This window comes from Muntiacus reevesi, chromosome 8 (genome assembly GCF_963930625.1).
Source record: "Muntiacus reevesi chromosome 8, mMunRee1.1, whole genome shotgun sequence".
Classification (NCBI taxonomy): Eukaryota; Metazoa; Chordata; class Mammalia; order Artiodactyla; family Cervidae; genus Muntiacus; species Muntiacus reevesi.
Window position 1 is genome coordinate 16,889,180 of NC_089256.1, and position 25,923 is coordinate 16,915,102.

Sequence of the window (25,923 nt, forward strand, 5' to 3'; positions counted from 1 at the left end):
ACAATAAATTGAGTATGTCTGACTTGGGATTCAAGTACTAAGTAGATGTTCCTCTAGAGTACTGAAAAAGCCCAAACCATCCCCGTTCTTCTACATTCAAGACTGTCTTCACCGCTCACAATTTTTGGAAATGAGTCCTGTAGATTGTCTGGCATAGGCATCTTATCTTTAAGGCTAGGTCTCATACTGGCCTTTACTCATAAAGTAGTAAACTACTTTAAAAGAATTTGGGTATTTACATACATGTTGCTATTTTCTTCAAAGATATTTTTCAACTACTAAATATATTTAGCTTATCCATATTCTTGCTCTTTCTTCTGGTTCATTTTCATTTCTTTCCCCTATCTGATGAAGAATTTTTAATTTGATTATTATTAGCTTAGAGAGGACACAATTCTAAAAGATTTCTTTGAGGCTTCTAAAGAACATGTAAGAAGTTAATGGAACCTTGCTCTGTATAAATGTACTGAGTGTAATTTTCATAAAGGATACAAACAAATCAAAACTATAATCCTCCTCCACTGAGCATAGTGAGGCCTAGAAATGAAAGAGTGTGGTGGGACTAAAGAAATTACTTCAGTTCTCTCTTTACCTACATGCCTTTGGGCAAGACATTTGGCCCTTAGTATTCTAACACTGATGTGAAAGATTTACAGTTCCCTGAATCCTCCTCCTTAGGGCAGAATTTTCTGGGTTCATTAGTTTTCTCAGAATGCTGAGATGTTGTAGGGCAAGAGGAGCTGTTCTAAATTCACATGCTGAGCTTCTGGGTTTCATATTCTTTTCCTGTAGGAAGAGGAGGGGGGAAAATAGCATTATAAATTTTATTGTTGTCATAATTCAAAGTAGTACTATGTCTATTGAAAGTTAAAATATAAACACATATGGGCACATTTACCATCAAAACAAAATTTTTCATAGAAAAGTTAGTTTGGATATTTAATTCCTGTATATGTAATTTTATGTATATGTGTGCACATAACTTTTTGTTAATGGCATGGATGGATTCTGAATTCTACCTTTGTTAAATATAGAATAGGAAAATGAAAGATCACTAATTTATAACATGGAAAAATTGTAAAAACTTATGCCTTAAGATAGGATCTGGTCTATATTTTATCTGTATCATTTGATTCATTAATATTTTTGGAGCCTATCTTTGAATAGGTCACTGTTCTTTATGTTTTCTGTAATTGTAGTACTTTTCTTTCATTACTTAATCAAGAAAGGAAAATTTCAGACCTAAATCTTCTTGTTATGTGTTTTCTACCAAGATGTTTAAATATGCTGAAATTATATACTAAATATGCTGAAAGTAATGACAGACTACAGTAAGTTTCAAATAGTTATTTCCTTTTTATATTTAATCTCATGTTAGAAAATCATTTCTTATAAAATTCAAGTTACCAAACAAGGATTGTCTTTCTTAAGTTCTGTGGAGGCAATGCTAATTTGTAACATATATCTTTTCTGTTTTAAATATATATGTCTTTTATGTTTTAGGGTTATATAATAGCTAGTAAAATGTCTTCTACTTTATACCCAGTAATCCCATAATTATTAGTGATATAAAATTTAATCAATTTCTGTCCATATAAATATGGGTAGCTAATTTTTTATAGAAGTCACACACAGTTGGCAAAGTACCAATCAACTAGCATTTATTTATTACCAACTATGTGCCCTGAAACATAGAGTTAGAAGGAAAAACAGCTCTTAATGAGCTCAAAATACAGATGGAGAGAAAAGATAACTGTGGTAACAGCAGAGAACAATACATACTCAAGTGCTAAAGTATATCATACATTAAAACTAAGACTAGTCAAAGAGGGAAAAGATATCCACTATGGACTGACATTAAAAGATATGAAACATTACAAATTAATTCTAGTCAATAATTTACTGTAATTATTCAATAAAATATTGACTAATAGTTTAAAATTTCATAAATAAGTAGGAAATTAGACTATTTTTCTTTTTCATGAAGGTACTTCACAAATTGAAATACCAGTCTCTGGATTATAACAAGTTTAGTATGTGTATGTTTGTGCTCAGCTGTACATATTCCTAGGAATATGATTGAAAGCTTTTTATTTTTCCTTTGAGGGTAAGGATTGTATCTTTAATTTTTTCTTACTTTTTTTTCTAAAGCCTATATGGTAACTGCTTAGTAAATGGGGACCTTCTAGACTAAAACCTCCTCAGTTCAGTCGCTCAGTCGTGTCCAACTCTTTGCAACCCTATGAATCACAGCACACCAGGCCTCCCTGTCCATCACCAACTCCAGGAGTTTACCCAAACTCATGTCCATCGAGTCGGTGATGCCATCCGGCCATCTCATTCTCTGTCGTCCCCTTCTCCTGCCCCCAATCCCTCCCAGCATCAGGGTCTTTTCCAGTGAGTCAGCTAAACCTCCTAGAAAGCAGTAAATGCATCTTACTCATTTATACAGCAGTTGCATGTTTCTGAATGAATCTATGCTAAAAGAACTGATTATAATTAATCACTAAATAACTGTTTCTATCTCATTTATTTATGCTTAATTTCTGTTCAGTAGTATGGCTGTCACCACCTCTGTGCCTCCATTTTTATTGTAACTTTTAATTTTGAAAATCTTTAAAGACTCACAAGAAGTTATAAAAATAATGTAGAGGGAGCTGTGTATCCATCATCCCACATTCCCCAAAGAGATCTCACACAACTATAGTGAATTATTATCAAAACCAGGAAATTGATATTGTGTGCATTTTGAATTGAGTGGAAAAAACAAAATCAGGGTTCCCAAGAAGCTAAAATGAGGTAATTGATATGGAGCTGATGCTGACCTTATTTTAATTCTTTTCTTCTTTTCCCCTCTGTTTTTATATTCTAGTTTTCTAAGATATCCTATCATGTTCTATTATTTAAAAAAAATTATAACAAAGCAAAATCTTTACTCTTTAGTACATATGTACTAAAACCTAAACAGTGATATAGGGAATGGGATTATAGGAGGCTTATGATTTACATTCCTGTGATGTTTAAGGTTTAAGTTTTATTTTTTTCCCCAAGCAATAGCTTATTTTAGTTTTGTCATCTGAAAACTCAGTTATTAAGGAAGAAAAGAAAAACAATTTTGAATGATAAACTATCCAGGAATGTGTGTGGTAACCCAGTAGAAAATTACTAAAGGGAATAAAAAAAACTGAACCATGTTACTCAGTTTCACAATCCCTAATTATTTTCTAGTTACTGATATATAAAGTATTTGAAGCATATTTGAACAAGTGTTTCAGTAACAACATGCTCAATGAAATGTTTAAAAGAACTCCAGTTTTCCTGGAAAAGATTGTTAACTTTCTAAATATAAATCAGCCATCTGGCAGAGAAATGTTTAAGATTTTGGAGTTTAGTATACATATTGGCATTTAAGCTTCAAAGATAAATATGCTTAATTAGGAACAGATAAACCCATAGGTATTTCATCTACCTTCAGTAATTAGTAGTCAGATGTATTTTAGATAAATATAAGTACACTGGTTCTTCGGAAGTCATCTGCCTTGCAGCATTTTATATGTTTTCTTAGGAAAAAAGATTTGATATGCAAAGCAAAATGTATTTTTAATGGATTTTTTTCTTTTTAATTCCCCCATTATTTCTAAGATGCTAGTGTAGTTGGGAAAAAGTTTACTTATAAAATTGAATTTTATTGCTATAAAAGACATGGGGATGTGTTTTTTCCAATCTTTTTATTTTACAAATATTTTTAGATACCCTTAATATGCTCTTTGGTCATAAAATCAGGTTTTGAACACAGGCCTACTGACTTCATTCCTCGCTCTCCTGCTTCTCATCTCCTCTGGAACTGGTCAATTTTGGTAATCTAGAAACTTAAACCCTTGTCTTTGACCACATCCTCACTACCTTCTGGGCTTCCCTGATGGTTCAGATGGTAAAGAATCTGCCTGCTATGTGGGAGACCTGGGTTCTATCCCCAGGTCAGGAAGATCCTCTGGAGAAGGGAATGGCAACCCACTCCAATATTTTTGCCTAGAGAATTCCATGGACAGAGGAGCCTGGCAGGTTACAATCTGTGGGATCACAAAGAGCTGGACACAATTGAGTGACTAACACTTTCACTTTTCTTTTCACTACCTTCCACTTCTCTTATTTATATCTCACCTGAGATGCTACAAATTTGATTGCTATTACTTTAGAATTCCTGAACCCCTTAGGACCACATCTGACTTCTCACCCTGCCTGGCCTATTTTGGCATGATCAGTCATTTAAAAAACTACCTTCTTTATTATCAATGAGTTAATAATTTTTTGACAATGAATGTGTGTGAAAATAATGTAAGAGTTAGAAAGTTTCCTGACCTTAGCTTACATGTTATTCCAGAATCTTCTCAATTCTTGACTGTATATGTAATCTCCAACCCTGATCTTGATTCATCGTATTTTTACTGCAGAATAAAGTCATAATGTCAGATTAATAGGATTTGGAACATATTTTTGCTGCATAATTTCATCTAGACTCTAACGTCTCTCTATAAAATCTGTGAAAAAATTTTAATCCCCTTTTCAAATCTTTTCTATTCTTGAACTGTCAAGTTGCTTTTTACATCTAGACTCTTACTCTCAGCATTTAGACTTGATTCATTTTTGTCTTTTTAGTCACTTTTCAGCACAAGCTGCTTTATAGGGATTACATACCCCTGGAAGTTCCCTTGATATTGCTGGAGATATTTCAGTCCTCTCCTTTATGCAGACTGCTGGGTGACTTTTTTCCTAAGCCATTACCAAGAAAAATTATTACTTTCTAAAAATTATAGTTGATGTACAGTATTATATATTACAGATGTACCGTATAGTGATTCATGGTATTTAAAGGTTATATTCAATTTATAGCTATTATAAAATATTGGCTATATTCCCTGTATATGTGTCCTTATAGCTTATTTTATACATAATAGTTTGTACCTCTTAATTCCCTACCACTGTATTGCCCCTCCCCTTCCCCTCTCCCCATGGGTAACCAGTAGTTTCTTCTCTGAGTCTATGAGTCTGTTTCTTTTTGTTATATTCATTAGTTTGTTTTATTTTCTAGATTGCACATATAAGTGATGTCAAGCAGCCTTTGTCTTTATCTGTCTGACTTCTTATACTAAGCATAATATACTCCAAGTCCATGTATGTTGTTGCAAATGGCAAACTTTCCTTCTTTTTAATGACTGAGTAGCATTCCATTGTATATGTATATCACGTCCTCTATATGCATTCATCTGTTGGTGGACACTTAGGTTGTTTCCATATCTTGACCATTATAATTATAAATAGTGCTGGTGTGAACATTGGATGCAAGTATATTTTCAAATCTGTGTTTTTGTTTTGTTTCAGATATGTACCCAGGAGTGAAATTGCTGAGTCATATGATAGTACTAGGGCTTCCCTGGCAGCTCAGTTGGTAAGGAATCTGCCTGCCATGCAGGAGACCCTGGTTTGATCCCTGGATTGGGAAGATCTCCTGGAGGAGGGCATAACAACCCACTCCAGTATTTTTACCTGGAGAACCCCCATGGACAGAGGAATCTGGCAGGCTACAGTCCATGGGGTCACAAAGAGTCGGACACGACTGAGCAACTAAGCACAGTACAGAACACGTGATTGTACTATTTTTAGTTTTTTGAGAAACCTCCGTACTGTTTTCAATAATACTAGGCTACAGGAATGTACATTCCCACCATTATATGAAGGGTTCATTTTCTCTACATTCTCACCAGCATTTGCCATTTCTGTTCTCTATTCTGATAGCCATTGTGACAGATGTGAAGTGATATCTCATTGTGGTTTTGATTTGCATTTTCCTGATGATTAGCGATGTTGAACATTGCGTGCCTGCTGGCCATCTGCATGTCCTCTTTAGAAAAAGGTATATTCAGGTTTTGTGCCCAATTTAAATCATATTTTTAAAAAAGATTTAAATATTTATCTTTGGCTGTTCTGGGTCTTAGTTGCAGCACGTGGGATCTTTAGTCCTTGCAGTATGCAAATTCTTAGTTGTGCCATGTGAGATCTAATTCCTTGACCAGGACTTGAACCTTGGCCCCCTACATTAGGAGTGTGGAATCTTAGCTGCTGGACCACCAGGGAAGTCCCTAATCAACTTTTTAAAAAAATATTGAGTTGCATAGGTTGTTTATATGTTTGGGATATTAACCGCTTTTTGGTCATATCATGTGCAAATATTTTTCTCCCATTTAACAGGTTGTCTTCTTAATTCTTTGATGGCTTCCTTTGCTGTGCAAAAGCTCTTAAGTTTAATTAGGTACCGTTTGTTTGGTTTTGCTTTTACTTTCTTTGTCTTAGGAGACAGATCTAAAAAAATATTGCTATAGTTTATATCACAGAATGTTCTATGTATTTTCCTCTTGGAGTTTTGTTTCCAGACTTATATTTAGGTCTTTAATACATTCTGAATTTATTTTTGTTTTTGTATGAGAAAATATTTTTATTTCATTATTTTACATGTAGCTGTTCAGTTTTCTCAGCACCAGCTGTTGAAGAGACTGTCTTTTCTCCATTGTATATTCTTGCCTCCTTTCTCATAGATTAATTGGGCATGGATTTATTTCTGCATTATCAATTCTGTTCCATTGATCTATGTATGTATTTTTTGTGTCAATACCATACTGTTTTGATGATATGATACTATAGCTTTGTAGTATTGTCTGAAGAGAGGGAGCATGAGTCCTCTACCTCTTTTCTTCTTTATCAAGATTGCTTTGGCTGTTCCAGATCTTTTGTGTTTCCATAAAACTTTTATTGTATTTTGGCCACACTGCACAGCTTGTGGTATAATAATTCAATTCAACCACGGATTGAATTCAGGCCTTCAGTGGTGAAAGCATGGAGTCCTAACCCCTGGACCACCAGGGAATTCCCTCCATACAAATTTTAAAATTATTTGTTATATTACTGTGAAAACTACCATTGGTATTTTGATAAGTATTGCATTGAATCTGTACCTTGCCTAGAGTGAAAGTGATAGTCACTCAGTCATGTCTGACTCTTTGTGACCCCATGAGACAGTCCATGGAATTCTTCAGGCCAAACTATACAGTCCATGGAATTCTGCAGGCCAGAGTACTGGAGTGGGTAGCCTTTCCCTTCTCCAGGAGATCTTCTCAACCCAGGGATCATACCAAGGTCTCCCGCATTGCAGGTGGTTTCTTTACCAGCTGAGCCACAAGGGAAGCCCAAGAATACTGGAGTGGGTAGCCTGTCCCTTCTCCAGCAGATCTTCCCAACCCAGGAATCAAACCGGGGTCTCCTGCATTGCAGGTGGTTTCTTTAACAACTGAGCTATGAGGGAAACCCTCATAGTTAAATGAGTTAAAATGGTCATTTCACCAATATTAATTCTTCCAGTCCAAGAACATGGTACATCTTTTCATCTGTTTGTGTTATCTTCATTTTTTTCATCAGGGACTTATAGTTTTCCAACTGCAGGTCTTTTACCTCCTTAGATAGGTTTATTCCTAGGCATTTTGTTCTTTTTGATGCAATAATAAATGGGATTGTTCCACCTTTTTTTTTAAGTACATTGATTTTAATTTTATTTATTTACTTGTTGGCTATGCTGAGTCTTCTTTATTGCAGTCGCTTGTTTCTAGTTGCTGGGAGCAGAGGCTGCTTTCTAGTTGCAGGGCATGGGCTTCTCATTGCAGTGGCTTCTCTTGTTGCAGAGCACAGGCTCTAGGGCATGCGAGTTTCAGTAGTTGTGGCATGTGGGCTCAGTATTTGCAGCTCTCAAGCTCTAGAGCACAGGCTCAATAGTTGTGGCCACAGGCTCAGCTGCTCTGCGGCGTGTTGGATCCTCCTTGATTGGGGATTAAACTCATGTCTCCTGCATTGGCAGGCAGATTCTTTACCACTGAGCCACCAGGGATTTCTTTTTCTGATAGTTCATTGTTAGTATATAGAAAAACAACAGATTTCTGTGTATTAATTTTATGTCTGTAGCTTTACCAAGCTTTACCAAATTCACTGGTGAGGTCTAGTAGTTTTCTGGTAGCATCTTTAGGATTTTGTATATATAGTGTTTGTCATCTGCAAAGAGTGACAGTCTTCTTCCTTTTAAATTTAAATTCCTTTTGTTTATTTTGCCTGAATTCTATGACTAGGACTTTCAATACTGTATTAAATAAAAATAATAAGAATTGTCATCCCTGTCTTGTTCCTAATCATAGAGGAAATGCTTTCAGCTTTTCACTGTTTTAGTATGATGTTAACTGTAGGTTGCCATTAATGACTGCCATTATGTGGAGATATGTTCCCTCTGTGCCAGCTTACTTGTGAAAAATGTCATAAATGAATGTTGTTGTGGTTCAGTTGCTAAGTTGTGTCCAATTCTTTGCAACCCTGTGGACTACAGCACGCCAGGCTTCCCTGTCCTTCACTATCTCCCAGAATTTGCTCAGACTCGTGTCCTTTGATTAGGTGATGCTATCCACCCATGTCATTGCCTGTCACTCCCTTTTCCTCCTGCCCTCAAACTTTCCCAGCATCAGAGTCTTTTCCAATGATTTGGCTCTTTGCATCAGGTGGCCAAAATTTTGGAGCTTCAGCTTCATCATCAGCCCTTCCAATGAATATTTCAGGGTTGATTTTCCTTAGGATTGACAGGCTTGATGTCCTTGCTATCCAAAGGACTCTCAAAGAGTATTCTACAGTGCCACAGTTCAAAAGCATCTATTTTTTGGAGCTCAGCCCTCTTTTCGGTCTGACTCTCACATTTGTACTTAACTACTGGAAAAACCATAGCTGTCAGCAATGTGAAGTCTACTTTTTAATACACTGTCTAGATTTGTCATAACTTTTCTTCTTTTAGTTTAATGGCTGCAGTCACTGTCAACAGTGATTTTTGAGCCCAAGAAAAGAAAAATCTGCCAGCATTTCCACTTTTTCCCCGTCTATTAGCCATGAAGTGATGGGACCAGATTCCATGATCTTAGTTTTTTGAATGTTGAAAACTTTCAAGCCAGTTTTTAAGCCAGTTTTTTCACTCTCTTCTTTTCCCTTCATCAAGAGGCTCTTAAAAATTCCTTTTCCCTTTCTGCCATTAGCATAGCATCATCTACATATCTGAAAATGTTAATATTTCTTCTGGAAATCTTGATTCTAGCCTGTGACTCTAGCCCAGCATTTTGCATGATGTATTCTGCGGAGAAGTTAAATAAGCAGGGTGACAATATACAGCCTTGATGTACTTCTTTCCCAATTTGGAACCAGCCCATTATTCCATTAAGGTTCTAACTGATGCTTCTTTTTTTTTTTTTTAAACTGATGCTTCTTGACCTGCATACAGTTTTCTCAGGAGAAAGGTAAGGTGGTCTTTCTCTTTAAGAATTTCCCACAGTTTGTTGTGATCCCACAGACAAAGGCTTTAGCGTAGTCAATGAAACAGAAGTAGATGCTTTTCTGGAATCCCCTTGCTTTCTCTGTTTCCAGCAAATGTTGCAATTTGATCTGTGGTTCCTCTGCCTTTTCTAAATCCAGCTTGTACATCTGGAAGTTCTTGGTTCACATACTGTTGAAGCCTAGCTTGAAGGGTTTTGAGCTTTGCCTTGCTATGATGTGAAATGAGCTCAATTGTATGGTAGTCTGAATATGGTTTGGCACTGCCCTTCTTTGAAATTGGAATGAAAACTGACCTTTTCCCGTCTTGTGGCCACTGCTGAGTTTTCCTAATTTGCTGACATATTGAGTGCAGCACTTTAACAGCATCATCTTTTAGGATTTGAAATAGCTCATCTGGAATTCCATCACCTCCACTAGTATATAGTAATGCTTCCTAAAGCCCACTCGACTTCACATTCCAGTATGTCTGGCTCTAGGTAAGTAACTATACCATCATGGTTATGGAGGTTATTAAGAACTTTTTGTACAGTTCTTCTCTGTATTCTTGTCTCCCCCCCCCCTTTTTTTTTTAATTTTAAATTTATTTATATTCTGCTTGAAGGATACTTGCTTTACAGAATTGTGCTGGTTTATACCAAACATCAACATGAATCAGTCATAAGTATACAAATGTCCCTTCCCTCTTGATCCTCCCTCCCACCTTCCTCCCCGTCCCACAACTCTAGTGGTTACAGAGTCCTGGTTTGAGTTCTCTGAGTCATATAGCAAATTCCCATTGGCTATGTGTTTTCCATGTTACTATCCCCATATATCCCACCTTCTTCTTCCTGCCACCCCCATGTCCAAAAGTCGGTTTTTTGTGTCTGTATCTTGAGTGCTGCCCTGCAAATAATTTCATCAGTACTATCTTTCTAGATTCCATATGTATGCTTTAATGTAAGGTATTTGTTTTTCTCTTTCTGACTTACTTCACTTCGTATAATAGGCTCTATATTCATCCACCTCATTAGAACTGACTCAAATATGTTCGTTTTTATGGCTGAGTAAAGCTGAGCACCAAAGAATTGATGCTTTTGAACTGTGGTGTTGGAGAAGACTCTTGGGAGTCCCTTGGACTGCAAGGAGATCCAACCAGTCCATCCTAAAGGAGATCAGTCCTGGGTGTTCATTGGAAGGACTGATGTTGAAGCTGAAACTCCAGTACTTTGGCCACCTGATGCAAAGAGCTGACTCATTGGAAAAGCCCCTGTTGCTGGGAAAGATTGAGAGCGGGAGGAAAAGGGGATGACAGAGGATGAGATGGTTGGATGGCATCACCGACTCGATGGACGTGGGTTTGGGTGGACTCCGGGAGTTGGTGATGGACAGGGAGGCCTGGCATGCTGTGGTTCATGGGGTCACAAAGAGTTGGACATGACTGAGCGACTGAACTGAACTAAACCACAACTTCTTTATCCATTCATCTGTTGATGGACATCTAGGTTGCTTCCATGTCCTAGCTGTTGTAAATAGTGCTGCAGTGAGCATTGGGGTACATGTGTCTTTTTCAGTTTTGGTTTCCTCACGATATATGCCTAGTGGTGATATGGCTGGGTTGTATGATGGTTTTATCCTAAGGAATCACCATACCATCTCCCATAGTGGCTGTATCAATTTACATTCCCACCAGCAGTGAAAGAGGGTTCCCTTTTCTCCACACTCTCTTCAGCATTTATTGTGTGATGGCCATTCTGACTGGTCTGAGGTGATATCTCTTTGTACTTTTGATTTGCAAAATAATGAGTGATATTGAGCATCTTTTCTTGTGTTTGTTAGTCATCTGTATGTCTTCTTTAGAGACATGTCTTTTTCCTACTTTTTGTTTGGGTTGTTTGTTTTTCTGGTATTGAGTTTTATGAGCTGCTTGTATTATTTTGGATATTAATTCTTTTTCAGTTGTTTCATTTGCTATTATTTTCACCCATTCTGAGGGTTGTCTTTTCACCTTGTTTATAGTTTTCTTTGCTGTGCAAAAGTGCTTTATTAGGTCCCATAATCATATGGGATTTTTGAGCATAAACATAAAAATATGTTTATTTTGTTTTTATTTCCATTATTTTATTTTATTTCCATATATTTATTTTTATTTCCATTATTGTAGAAAGTGGGTCAGGGAGGATCTTGTTGTGATTTTTGTCATAAAGTGTTTTGCCTATGTTTCCCTCTGAGAGTTTTATAGTTTCTGGTCTTCGTTTAGGTCTTTCATCCATTTTGAGTTTATATTTGTGGATGGTGTTAGAAAGTGTTCTAATTTTATTCTTTTACATGTAGCTGTCCAGTTTTCCCAGTACCACTTATTGAAGAGGCTATCTTTGCCCCATTGTATATTCTTGTCTCCTTTGTCAAAAATAAGGTGCCCATAGGTGCATGGACTTATCTCTAGGCTTTCTATCTTGTTCCATTGGTTATATTTCTGTTTTTGTGGCAGTACCATACTGACTTTATGACTGTAGCTTTGTAGTATGGTAGTATAGTCTGAAGTCAGGAAGGTTGATTCCTCCAGCTGCATTCTTCTTTCTCGAGATTGATTTGGCTATTCAGGGTCTTTTGTATTTCCATATGAATTGTGAATTTTTTTTGTTCTAGTTCTGTGAAAAAAATGCCATTGGTAATTTGATAGGTATCACATTGAATCTTTAGATTGTGTTTGGTAGTATAGTCATTTTCACAATATTGATTCTTCCTACCCAGGAACACGGAATATCTCTCCATCTGTCTATGTCCTCTTTGATTTCTTTCATCAGTGTCTTATAATTTTCTATATACAGTTCTTTTGTCTCCTTAGGTAGGTTTATTCCTAGATATTTTATTCCTTTTGTTGCAATGGTGAGTGGAGTTGATTCCTTAATTTCTCTTTCTGATTTTTCCAGTTAGTATATAGAAATGCAAGTGATTTCTGTGTATTGATTTTGTATCCTATGATTTTGCTAAATTCACTGATTAACTCTAGTAATTTTCTGATAGTATCTTTAGAGTTTTCCATGTATAGTAGTGTGTCATCTGCAAACAGGGAGAGTTTTACTTCTTCTTTTCCAATCTGGATTCCTTTTGTTTCTTTTTCTTCTTTGCTTGCCCTAGCTAGGACTTCCAAAATATGTTGAATAATAGTGGTGAGAGTTGGTACCCTTATCTCATTCCTGATCTTAGAGGGAATGCTTTCAGTTTTTCACCATTGAGAATAATGTTTGCTGTGGGTTTATCATATAAGGCCTTTACCATATTGAGATGGGTTCCTTCTATGCCCATTTTTTTGAGGGGTTTTTAATCATAAATGGGTACTGAATTTTGTCAAAGGTTTGTTCTGCATCTGTTGAGATTATCATATGGTTTTTATCTTTCAGTTGGTTTATATGATGTATCACATGGATTGATTTGCATGTATTGAAGAATCCTTGCATCCCTGGGTAAACCCGACTTGATCATGGTGTATGATTGGCCACCTCTTCTTTATCTCTTCTCCTTCTATTAGGTTCTTGCTGTTTCTGTCCTTTATTGTGCCCATCTTTGCATGAAATGTTCCCTTGGTATCTCCAATTTTTTTTTGAAAAGACCTCCTCTAGTCTTTCCCATCCTATTGTTTTCCTCTATTTCTTTGCAGTATTCACTTAAGAAGGCTTTCTTATCTCTCCTTGCTTTCTCTGGAACTCTGCATTCAGTTGAGTATATCTTTCTCTTTCTCATTTGACTTTCACTTCTCTTCTCAGCTGTTTATAAGTCTTCCTCAGACAACTGTTTTGCATTTTTGCATTTCTTTTTCTTAGGGATGGTTTTGGTCACTGCCTCCTGTACAATTTACAAATTGTTCTTCAGGCACTCTATCAGATCTGTATCTTGAATCTTTTCATCACTTCCACTGTAAAATCATAAGGGATTTGATTTAGGTCATACCTGAATGGCCTAATGGTTTTCCCTACTTTCTTGAATATTAAGTTTGAATTTTGCAGCAAAGAGTTCATAATCTGAGCCACAGTCAGCTCCAAGTCTTGTTTTTGCTGACTGTATAGAACTTCTCCATCTTCAGGTGAAAAAATATAATCAATCCGATTTTGATATTGAGCATCTGGTGATGTCCGTGTGTAGAGTCCTTTCTTGTGTTGTTGGAAGAGGGTCTTGGTCATATTCTGTTTGCCTTTCTTTACCTTGCTTAATTTTGTAATCCTAGGTCAAACTTGCCTGTTACTCCAGGTATCTCTTGACTTCCTACATTTGCATTCTAGTCCCCTATGATGAAAAGGACATCTTGTTTTGATATTAGCTTTAGAAGGTCTTGGAGGTCTTCATAGAACCATTCAAGTTCAACTTCTTTGACTTTATTGGTTGGGACATAGACTTTGATTATGGTGATGTTGAATGGTTTCCCTTGGAACAAACCAAGATCATTTTGTCATTTTTGAGATTGTACCCATGTACTGCATTTGGGACTCTCTTGTTGACTGTAAGGGCTGCTCCATTCCTTATAAGGGATTCTTACCCACAGTAGTAGATATAACGGGTATCTGAATAAATGGATTTTGAATTTTTCAAAAGCCTTTTCTACATGTATTGAGTTGATCATGTTTTTAATCTTCAATTTGTTAATGTGCTGTATCATATTGGTTTTCAGATATTACAAAATCTTTGCATCCCTAGGGTAAATCCCACTTGATCATGGTGCATGATCCTTTTATTGTATTGTTGTATTTAGTCTGCAGTTAATTTGATTTACTAGTATTTGGTTGAGGGTTTTTGCATCTATGTTCATCAGTGATAATGGTCTATAATTTTCTTTTTTGTAGTTATCTTTGTTTGATTTTGGTATCAAGGTGATTTGGCTGCAAAGGATGAATTCAGAAATGTTCCTTTCTCTGCAGTTTTTTGGAATAGTTTAAAATGGTTAAGCATTAACTCTTCTGTAAACTTTGGTAGAATTCATTCATGAAGCCATCTGGTCCTAGATTTTGTTTCTTAGGAGTTTTGAAATTACTGATTTAGTTTGCTTACTGGTAATCTGTTCATACTTTCTCTTTCTTCCTGGTTCAGTCTTGGGAGAGTGTACCTTTTTAAAAATGTGTCCATTTCTTTGAGGTTGTTCATTTTATTGGCATATAGTTTAATAGTGGTCTCTCATGAATCTTTATATTTCTGTGATGTCAGTTTTAACTTCTTCTGTTTCATTTCTGATTTTATGGATTTGATTTCTCTCCTTTTTTTCCTTAATATATCTGGCTAAAGATTTATCAATTTTGCTTATCTTTTCAGAGAGCCAGCTTTTAGTTTCATTATTCTTTTCTATAGATTTTTAGTCTCTATTTTAATTTATTTCTTCTCTGATCTTTGTGATTTCTTTTCTCCTGCTAACTCTTGGTTTTGTTTATTCTTCTTTTTTCTAGCTCCTTTAGGTGTAAAATTAGGTTGTTTGAGATTTGTTTTTTTCTGATTTAGCTTTTATAAGAGTAAATTTCCCTCTTAGAACAGGTTTTGCTAAATCTCATAAATTTCAAATCATCGTGTTTTTATTTGTCTTTAGGTATGTTTCTATTTCCTGTTTGACTTCTTCAGTGCTACATTGTTTAGTACTTTATTGTTTAGCCTCTATGTGTTTGTGTTTTTTGCAGTTTTTCTTTTTTTGTAGTTGAGTTCTAGTGTCACAACATTTTGGTCAGAAAAGATGCTTCTCATGATTTCAGTTTTCTTAAATTTACTGAGGATTATTTTGCGGCCAGCATGTGATCTGTCCTGGAGAATTTTCCATGTGCACTTGTAAAAAATGTGTATTCTTCTGCACAATATTCAGATGAATATTCTTTGTATATATCAATTAAGTCCATCATTTCTAATGTGTCATTTAAGGCTTATTGATTTTCTGTCTGGATGATCGGTTCATTGATGTAAGTAGGATGCTAAATTTCCCCACTAGTATTGTGTTACTGTTGATATCTCCCTTTATGTCTGTTAATATTTGCTTTATATATTTAAATATTCCTATGTTGGGTGCATATGTTGTTACATATGTTTACAATTATATCTTCTTGGATTGATCCCTTGACCATTATATACTGTCCTTCTTTGTTTCTTGTAACAGTCTTTATTTTAAAGTCTATTTTGTCTGATATAACTTTTGCTACCTCACCTTTATTTTTTTTTTTTATTTCCACCCCCTCACTTTCAGTCTGTATTTATCTTTAGATCTGAAGTGAGTCTCTTGTAGGCAGCATCTGTTTGGGTCTTGTTTTTATATCCATTCAGCTACTCTGTGTCTTTTGATTGGAGCATTCAGTACATTTACATTTAAGGAATTATTATATATATGTTTTTATTGCCATTTTGTTAATTATTTTGGAATTGTTTTGTGGACCTTTATTTTTTCCTTTCTTCTTCTTTTGTTCTCTTATCTTGTGATGTGGTGACTGTCTTTAGAGTTATATTTGGATTCCTTTTTCTTTTTGTGTGTATATCTATTATAGATTTTTGGTTTGTGGTTACCATGAGGTAAATAGGTATATGTATATGTGTATTGTTTTAAGTTGCTGATACCACAGTGTCAAATGCATTTTAACCACCCAGCATTTGGACTCTGCTCCTCTCATGATACTGTTATTTATATCATATTTTACATCTAAATGGTTTCTGTATTCTTTACCTGCTTATTGTGGATATCAGTGGTTTTACTACTTTTGTCTTTTAACCTTCCTGCTAGCTTTGTGCATGGATGGTCCTGGGGTTATTTCCGGACTACTGGAAGGCAGAGCAGGTCTTGGAGTCTAGCTGCAGGATCCAGGAATTCTAGAGCTGGTGTCAGATTACTGCTAGTGGTTGGTGGGTTTCTGACACAGAGCCTGGGGTATCCAGAAGCTTGAATTGGCCTGCTAGTGGGCAGAGCCAGGGCTAAGTTTGTCCCAGGACAGAGTCTGGCCTTTTGGTCAATGATCTGGGTCTGCAGACTGCAGGATTGTGGCTTTCTTGCATCTGGTGCCTGCCCATGGTGGGTGAAGGAAGGTCCTGGGCCCTCTGGTGGTAAGGGTTGTGTCCTGAGGCAGCTACAGACTCATGGGGTCTTCAGGCAGCCTGTCTGCTGATGAGTGGCCCAGTTAGTTACATGGCCTGAGGTGTCCTATAGTTTCTGGGGGCATGGCTGGGTCCCAGGGCTAACTAGAGGGAGGATTCCACAATGACACCTGCCAACACCAATGTCCACATGGTAGAAGGAGCTCCCTAGAATGGTTGCCACTGGTGTCTTTGTCCCCAGGGTGAGCTGCAGTTGCCTCCTACCTCTCTGGGAGACTCTCCAAAACTAGCAGTTAGATCTGACCCAGGTCCCTATCAAATTATGACTAATTTTGAGATCCTGGAACATGTGAGATTTTGTGTGCACCCTTTACAAGTGAAGTCTGTATTTCCCCCAGTGCTCTGGTACCTTCCAAAATTAAGCCCCACTGACCTTCAAAGCCCAATAAATGCTCTGAGGGTTCATCTTCCTGGTATAGGACCCCTAGAATGGGGAGCCTGACATGGGCTCAGACCTCATGCTCTTGTGGGAGAACCTTTGCTGTGGAAGTATTCTCCAGTTTGTGGATATCCACCTAGGGGTATGGGACTCGACTGTATTGCAAATCACCTGTCCTACTCATCTTGATGTGGTTCCCTCTTTTGTCTTTAATTGCAGAGGATCTTTTCTGGTAGGTTCTGGTCTTTTTCATCAGTGGTTATTCTGCTTATCATTGTTATTTTGATGTGCTCATGAGAGGAGGTGAACTCATCCCTGATAGGTTATTATAAGATAATGGGTATAATTCTCTGTGCTATACAATATATTCTTGTTGCTTATCTGTTTTATATATAAATTACTATTTGTATCTGTTAATCCCACATCCCTAATTGACAAATAATTTGCATTGCCTAAATGAACTGTGCTGTTTTATCTGGCATAGATAATCTTGGCTAAATTGTTGCTGCATTCTCCTCTTTGCCCCCCTACAGTTTATTCAAAACATAGCAGCTAGAGTGACCTTAAAATACAAATCCTATTTAGTTACTCTTCCTGTACAGACCCTCCAATGGAGTGCCTCCTCCCATATCCCATCCCTCCTACCTCAGTCTCTAGAAGTAACCATAGTCATTGTTATCAGCTTGGTTTGTATTCTTTCAACTTTGAGTATTCATTTGCAACCTTTTTATTTAAATAGAAACATAGTACACATATTATTCTGCAGATTGCTTGTATTTTCAGTTGAATGCCCTATGTTCCTAACATAAAAATCTATATTCTCTTGATATATATTGTTACAAAGTAGAATGTGTTATTGATTCCAAATTACACGACTCTTTTATCATGTTGCTATATGATGATTGATTTTGCATTCATAAAACAAGCAGCATCTTTTATAACAATTACCTTTTTGTATCCGTAGCATGAAATAACTTACTTTAAAAAATTACTGTTGCCGTGTGTGTGCGTGTGCGTGTGCGTGTTAGTCACTCAGTCGTGTCCAACTCTTTGTGACCCCATGGACTGTAGCCCACCAGGCTTCTCTGTCCATGAGATTTTCCAGGCAAGGATACTGGAGTGGGTTGCCATTTCCTTCTCCAGGGGATCTTCCCAACCCAGGAATCGAACCCAGGTCTCCTGCACTGCAGGCAGATCCTTTACCGACTGAGCTACAAGGGAAGCCCACTGTTGCCATAGGAGTGTAATATTTGTCATGTTGCTAGATTCATCATTAGAGCATAGATTCTTAGATTATGAGTAATTGTTAGAATTTCTTCTTTTACCATAGTTAACTTCAAGTTGAATATTTTCAACTGCTCTTGCCTCCGCTCTTTAGTAGACATGTTAAGGCTATGTAAAGTAAAATGAAGAACTGAGGGCCAATCATGGAAGCAGGGGACTTGGCTTTACTCATTCAATGCTATTTAAATTAGTTATTTGATAAGTGAATTGTGCCACTGTGGGTAAAGACTGCAAACTACAGCTTCACATTTGCTTTTGATGGAAAATATGATTTTCAATATATTCTATTTCATTTATATCCTTATTTTAGTTGTTTTGGATTTAATACATTAAAATCTTTTTATTTTTAATTACAGGCTCGAGTTATAGCTGTGCTGGATTGGGAGCTTTCAACCATCGGTCATCCTTTGTCAGACTTGGCTCATCTCTCCATGTTCTACTTTTGGCCAAGGACTGCTTCATTGGGAAATCAAAGCCATCATTTGCAAGAAAGCATAGGTATGAAAACATAATGTTGCCTAAATTTCTATTAAGGTAAAGTTGTCTTTATTTCTCTCCATAATTAACAAAAGATAATTTCATAATCTTAGATAAACAGCTTTTATTTGTTTCTTGAAATGTTTTTAAATCATCTTTATCAATTTTTTTAAAGTGTGCCATTCCACTTTTAGTAATTTGTGACAAAATATAATCATTTCTATATACTATTCTTTTGGAAATAAATATTTGGAGCATGTTTTGCTTTGTAGAAAAATGGTTTTATATTCAATTTTATATGTAATATGACATTTAAAATTATTCACCCTGACATTTTTATTAAAGTTTATAGTATGTACTGTTTTTATAGGGATACCATCAATGGAAGAACTGATTTCAATATATTGCCGCTGCAGGGGAATTAATTCGAATCTTCCTAACTGGAATTTCTTTCTTGCCCTTTCATATTTCAAAATGGCTGGAATAACACAGGTAATTAATTTTTTACCATGCGTTTCACTATTACCTACTGATGTACTCTTGAAAATATTTTTGGTTTTGAGGGGTTTTACATTCTTTTTTTTTTTTTTGGCCACATAGTCACTTGGCTTGGGGAATCTTAATTCCCTAACCAGAGATTGAACCCAGGCCCCTGGCAGTGGAAGTACAGAATCTTAACCACTGGACCAGAGAATTCCCTTATATTGATATCTTTAGATCAATTTATTTTCCACAATGACAAATACCAAACATGGATAAAATATAAATTCAGAGTTTACAGAATAGGAATTTGGCAAGGGAAAAATTTGAGTAACAAGTGTGGTATAATAGACCAGAAAGATGGAGGAAGGGAGAGAAAAAGACATAATGACAAAAATAAGAAAAGCATGTGAGAATTGGTTATTTCCTGAATATCAATATAAGAAAGAGCTAAACTCCTAATGTGATATCTGATTCAGATTGTAAAGCCATTTATTAATCAGGGCTGATGGTTAGGAAAGAATTATTATATTTCCCAAAGCCTAGCACAGTACCTAGCATACAGAAGCCTCTTAATTATGTTTTTGAGTGAAGATAAGCAAAATTGTCTGTTTTCCTAATAATATGATAAATTTTGAGAGAAAATTAAACATAAGTACAGTTTTTTTTAAATTTACAGTTTAAACAAATGCATTCTTCATCATACTACCTCATTAAACTAATTCTTCATTAACCTAACTTTCAATCTTTGTTTATTTAAGAAATTAAGATGCTTTATCACTAACAAGGGGTTAGGATTTATAGGAAGAAGAAGTAAATGAGAGACTTTAGAAACAAAAGGAATGGGAAAAGAAAGATTAAGGAAAATTATGGTTATTTTTCTCTGTCCTCAGAGTCCATGCTGTCCTCCAATACCTGAAATATCTTCTAAGAAGTTGTTGTGTTACATCTCATCCTGTAGTTTAGAATCATATTACTCATATTAGTTAATCTTGTTGCTTGGATGGGTTTCTCATACTAAGGTTTATGGTGTGTTTCTGTATGTCACTTTCCACAAAAAAGATACCAAATAGGCTGTCAATTTAAAATGGTTTTTCATTTCAAATGAAAACTTGACATGGTTTATGATTGAAATTAATATGTCATAAACTACTATATGTCATAAACTATATAGTAGTAACTTTAGAGATGATCATAAACATTCCATTCTAACTAGAAATGTGAAATTGGAAATGATGGAAAGACTGTTACAGTGTTAATATTGTACAAAGAATTACATAAAGAAGTAAACTAGTGAAATTCAGTTGATATTGTTTAGGGCAGGGAACCAGAGAATATATTATGTTGGAAGCACAGAACACAGAGAGGTAAGAAAAAAAAAGTTGAGCATTCCACTAACACTGTTCAAAGGAGAATAGTTTCACCTAAATTAAAGGTCCAAAAAATGAGATAAAATATTCTTAGAAGTCATTTCACTGTCTTCTTTTTGGTTTTATAATTTTTAATTTTATTTTTATTTCTTTAGTTTTTTTTTCTCCACTATGAAGGTAGAACAGTGATCTTTAGAGATGATATAACTTGCCAAAATGGTATCTTTGGTAACTGCTAAAGTAATTTTGAAGTTTGGTTTGATTTCCAGCTATAATTCTGTTATGATGAGAGTGTGTTAACCAGATGATAAGCATGTCATACTTTCATTTGGACTGACATAATTTTTCCTGCATGTAAATTAATAGAATTGATAGTCAGATTTATATCTTAGTACTTTGTAAGTTTTGTGATTCACATAGCTGGAAAACTGGAAAGACTGGATAGCTGAAGAATAGTTTCCATTGAATTTTAATCACTTTATGTTAATTTACTTATAGGGAGTTTATAATAGATATCTTCTGGGAAATAATGCTTCTGAAAATAGCTTTCAATATGCCAACGTTGTGCAACCTCTGGCAGAAACTGGATTGCGGCTCTCAAAAAGGTAAGCAAAATATAGATTCCGTGGTTAACTCAAATAAACTTTATTAGGTATGTGAGGGTCATAAGCTTTAGAAAGACAGGGATTGTTTTTATTGCTTACAACACAAGGATTACTGCTGCCAACCATGGTTATTCTTTTTTTTTTTTTTTGGTAAATCTCTTTTATGCTTGAAAATAAGTTGACTTCACATATAAAGAGATATCAATTTAATATTAAAAGGTTTTTCTCTTTTGCCAAACTGAATTATAAACTTTTAAGGATATTGATAAAATTCTGAAATGTTCCCTTCTAATGTTTGTCACTTACATATAACTATTTAAGATTATGTATTATATAAGATGATTTATTAAGTTTAAAAATATTGCTGTCTTCCACCATCAAATTGCATGAAACTGTATTCAGACATTTAAGCATCTTTTAATTCATATGATGTCCATTAGTGGGGCACTTCTGAGGCATCTAATATACTTTTTCAAACCATACCTCCATCTAACAGGTGTGATGCAGGGGGAGGGTAAATTAGGGGATTGAGATTAACATATACACACTACAATATATAAAATAGATAATCAATAAGGACCTGCTGTATAATGGAAGGAACTCTACTCAATATTCCCATAAGCTTTATGGGGAAAAAAATCTGAAAAAGAATAACTATATGTATATGTATAATTGAATCACTTTGGTATACCTGAAACTAACACATTGTAAACCAACTACTCTCCGATGTAAAATAAAAGTTAGAAAAAAAAAAAAAACTAGAAAAAAAAACAAAACAGTGTGATACATAGCACTTACTAAATGCATGAATGATGTTGCCCCTGGAAATTTTGCCCAAGTCACAAGTTTCCATGACATCACTTTGAAAGTGAGTGTTAGCTGCTCTGTTGTGTCTGACTTTTTATGACACCATGACCTGTAGCCCTCCAGGCTCCTCTGTCCATGAAATTCTCCATGCAAGAATACTAGAGTGGGTTGCCATTTCCTTCTCCAGGAGAACTTCCCGACCCCGGGACTGAACCCAGAGCTCCTGCATTGTAGGCAGATTCTTTACTGTCTGAGCCACCAGGGAAGCCTGACATCACCTTAGCACCATTGTATTCTATACTTCATCTTATGCATGAATATTTGTGATCTCTATAACATAATAAATGACAGTGTTTCTCTTCATAATGATCTTTAAAGATCTTACTTATAATGAAATCCTGCAGTTGTATTTGTGAGGCATATACTAGGAGTATCTAATTCTATTTGTGTCCAATTTCTTTGCCTTCTTGTTTAGAGATTTTGATGGGTGAATTCAATAAAGATTTTAAACTCCCATTGATTGAGGTCATGCCAGGCTATCTTTTCTCCAAAAAGTGCTTTAAGCACTAAAGTTTAATGTTCAAAATAAAGTGATTCTGCATTCCTCCTATAACCATGAAAGATTTAAAAAAAAAAAAAAAAAAGCTCCAAAATATGGAAGCTCTTTCTGAGAGATGTTTTTGGGGAATTGGGGGGAGACTTCACATTCTATTCAGAAATCTGTAGTAATGACTTTGGACATCTTTGTAACTTTTTTCTTTCTTTGTAATTTTTTTAATAAAGATCTTTCAGCACTGCACTTCCACAGACTGATACTACCCGTCAGTTGTTTGTACAGACTCGGACAGGTCAGGAAGTTCTTATTAGGGTGAAGCAGTTCATCAAACAACATATCCTCCCAGTGGAAAAGGTAAGTATTCTATAAATCAACAGAATGTATTTGCGCTTCAAGACTATTGGTCAATTACTTCTGTTACCTCTTCTACTAGGAGTACCCTGGTATCATTTCTTTGCAATCAATCCTTACCTAGATGCCCCTTCTCACCTGAGCACTGAACTGCTACAAAGCCTAATCCTGAAAAATGCCAAGCTTCTAAAATATGCCAAGGGAATGCCACATAAATCTGTGGGATTAAAACTAAGTCAAAGGGAATTAGCTGTTTGTAAAGTTAAGATCTTTGAATAGAGTAAAATATTACTTTGAGGGTCTTTTCCTAAGGCAGTGACTTTCAGCCTTTTTTCTGTATGAGCCCCTTTAAAAATTAAAAGGACTTTATCTTAAACAAAAAGGGCATACCCAGAAAATTTTGTATATCATTTGAAACTGTACATGGATACTACCACTGTTCCCCTCACAAGCTCCTGTTCTAAGGTGTTAAGTTTCAGTAAATCCACTGAGAGTAGACAAGTAATGTGACACACTCATTCATTCAGTTAACAAATAATAATTGGGTACCAAGTAATGGGCTAAGCACCTAGCAAACCATTGAAAGTAAAAGGAAGAACAAGAAGACAGGACTTGGTACTCCTACAGAGTTTATACTTTAGCATGAAAGAAAGGCATTAAGAGATGATAAATGCTGTGAAGAAAAGATAAAAACTATTATGACTATATAAGGCATTCTTGCCTCAAATTACGTTATCTTGTACAAATTACGTTATCTTGTACAAATAACTTTATCTCTCAGAGGCCCAATTTCTTTATCTACAGTATGAATAGGTATGACTATATACATAATAAATTCCCATTTAAATCTTCTGTGATTCTGAGAGCTCTAGAGCTAGGTGAGAAAAATTAAATAGAAAACTGAAAAAGACAAATTCTTTCAACAAAAATTTTCAGTGTTGATATGTGTTTATAGAGCAGTTACTATTGTTGATTGAATTACATGAATAATTATAGCATTTTTAGTGAAGATGTGGAGTGAGATGAGCTTGGCTCACAGTGTGGAATATAACTTAATATGAAGAATTGCTTTCCAAAATAGTCACTCCATATATGTGGTCAGTGGTTAAGGTATTACTTTGCAGACTTTCTGCTCTAGTTAGTATATATACAATTTTGAGGTTTAAAATTCTGAACTTTTGATGACCAGAATGTAAGACGGTACAATAAATCTTATAGAGGAAAACATAGGCAGAACACTGTCTGACATGAATTGCAGCAATATCATTTTGGATCCACCTTCTAGAGAATGAAAATAAAAACAAAAACAATTGGAACCTAATTAAAGTTAAAAGCTTTCACACAGCAAAGGAAAAAACCATAAAACGAAAAGACAGCTCACAGAATGGAAGAAAATCTTTGCAAATGATGCAACCAACAAGGGATTAACCTCCAAAATATACAAACAGCTTGTGCAGCTCAGTATCAAAGAAACAAACAACACAATCAAAAAATAGGCAGATCTAAGTAGACATTTCTCCAAAGAAAACATGACTGAAAAGCATATAGAAATATGTTCAATATCACTACTTTTATTAGAGAAATGCAAATCAAAACTACAGCGAAGTATCACCTCACACCAGTAAGAATAGCAGTCAAAATCTACAAACAGTAAATGTGAGGAAGGTATGGAGAAAGCAGGAACTTCCTACACTGTTGGTGAGAATGTAAATTGGTGCAGCCACTATGAAGAACAATATGGAGATTCCGTAAAGAACTAACAGCAGAGCCACCCTATGATATAGCAGTCCCACTCCTGGGCATATATTCAGAGAAACTCTCATTCTAAAAGATAGATACTCCCCAGTGTTCATAGCAACACAATTTACAATAGCTAAGACATGGAAGCAACCTAAATGTCCATAAACAAATGAATGGATAAAGAAGATGTGGTACATATATACAATGGAATATTACTAAGTCATAAAAAATGAAATAATGCCATTCGCAACAACCTGAATGGACCCAGAGATTATCATACTAAGTGAAGTAAGTCAGACAGAGAAAGACAAATGTCATATGATATCACTAATATGTTGAATCTGAAAATATGATGCAAATGAACTTATGAACTTATTTATAAAACAGAAACAGATTCACAGACTTAGAAAACAAATATGTTTACCTAAGGGGAAAGGTGAAGGAGAGAGATAAGTTAGGAGTTTGGGATTAACACATATATATTACTATCTATAAAATATATCATCAACAAGGACCTACTGTATAACACAGGGAACTCTACTCAATGCTCTTTAATAACCAATATGGGACTGAAGAAGAATATGTATATGTATAACTGAATCATTTTGCTGTAAACCTGAAACTAACACAACATTGTAAATCAACTATACTCCCTGTAAAATTAAAATTTTTAAAAATAAAATTCTGAACTTTGAGGTATTAAAAGAAAATACAACACTTTGAGTTGAAGATGGCAGACTGAAATCTTGAATGAATAAAATCCCCTTGAATTAACAATAATTTTTTTTTAACTGTATTTTTAAAAGCACAAAAATAGGAGAAGTACACATTAAAGGACTAAAGGTTTTGAAAAAAGAATGGAAATTGGATTTGGAAAGCAGAATGGATCATACCAAAGAGTAAACCTTAACAGCCACATTTCAAGAGAATTTCAAAGTGAGAGAGGTCTTTAATGCAGATGGTAACCAATCTTTTCTTTTTACAATGGACCCCCTATGATTGCCTGTTATGAAGAGCAAGAATGAGAAAAGGCAGAGAAATCAAGATATTTGATTGAAGAACAAACCTGTAATATGTGGGCTGCTTGGGCTGGTTTCTAACACTCCTGGGTAGCAGCAGTGATTGCTCCATACAAAAGGCTGCCAGAGTACTCTAAGAAAGCAGATGATCTGTTTCCAAAAAAGCAGGGCTTCAAATGATGGTTAGTGCTCCAGAGAAGAGTTCTCCACTTTTTTTTCCCCAGTGTGGGATTTGGTGTAGACCCCAACTTGCTTATCAGCCTACCTGATTTATTCAAAGAAGAGTCAACTGGCAGAGGAAACCAAGTAGCCTTGTTCTTTCATTCCTAAATGTAAATGAGCAATCAAGGGAAGCACAGAAGAGGTGTTA

General features: G+C 35.5%; 1 protein-coding gene and 1 long non-coding RNA gene across 3 annotated transcripts in view; one reads left to right on the forward strand and one right to left on the reverse strand.

Moving 5' to 3' along the window:
* ACAD11 (acyl-CoA dehydrogenase family member 11) overlaps positions 1-25,923 on the forward strand; it is a 100,133-nt gene that overhangs the window by 24,770 nt on the left and 49,440 nt on the right. For both annotated transcript variants that reach the window (XM_065942350.1, XM_065942351.1), the window contains exons 6-9: positions 18,505-18,646; positions 18,996-19,117; positions 20,974-21,080; positions 22,671-22,797. In XM_065942350.1, coding sequence (XP_065798422.1) covers positions 18,505-18,646; positions 18,996-19,117; positions 20,974-21,080; positions 22,671-22,797 — 498 coding nt within the window. The remainder of the gene's footprint in view (positions 1-18,504; positions 18,647-18,995; positions 19,118-20,973; positions 21,081-22,670; positions 22,798-25,923) is intronic.
* LOC136173077 (uncharacterized) lies at positions 17-25,877 on the reverse strand. Its single transcript, XR_010664173.1, has 4 exons — positions 25,601-25,877; positions 4,696-4,770; positions 4,360-4,445; positions 17-786 (listed from the first exon to the last, which is right to left on the reverse strand). It is a non-coding gene; the product is annotated as an uncharacterized lncRNA (long non-coding RNA).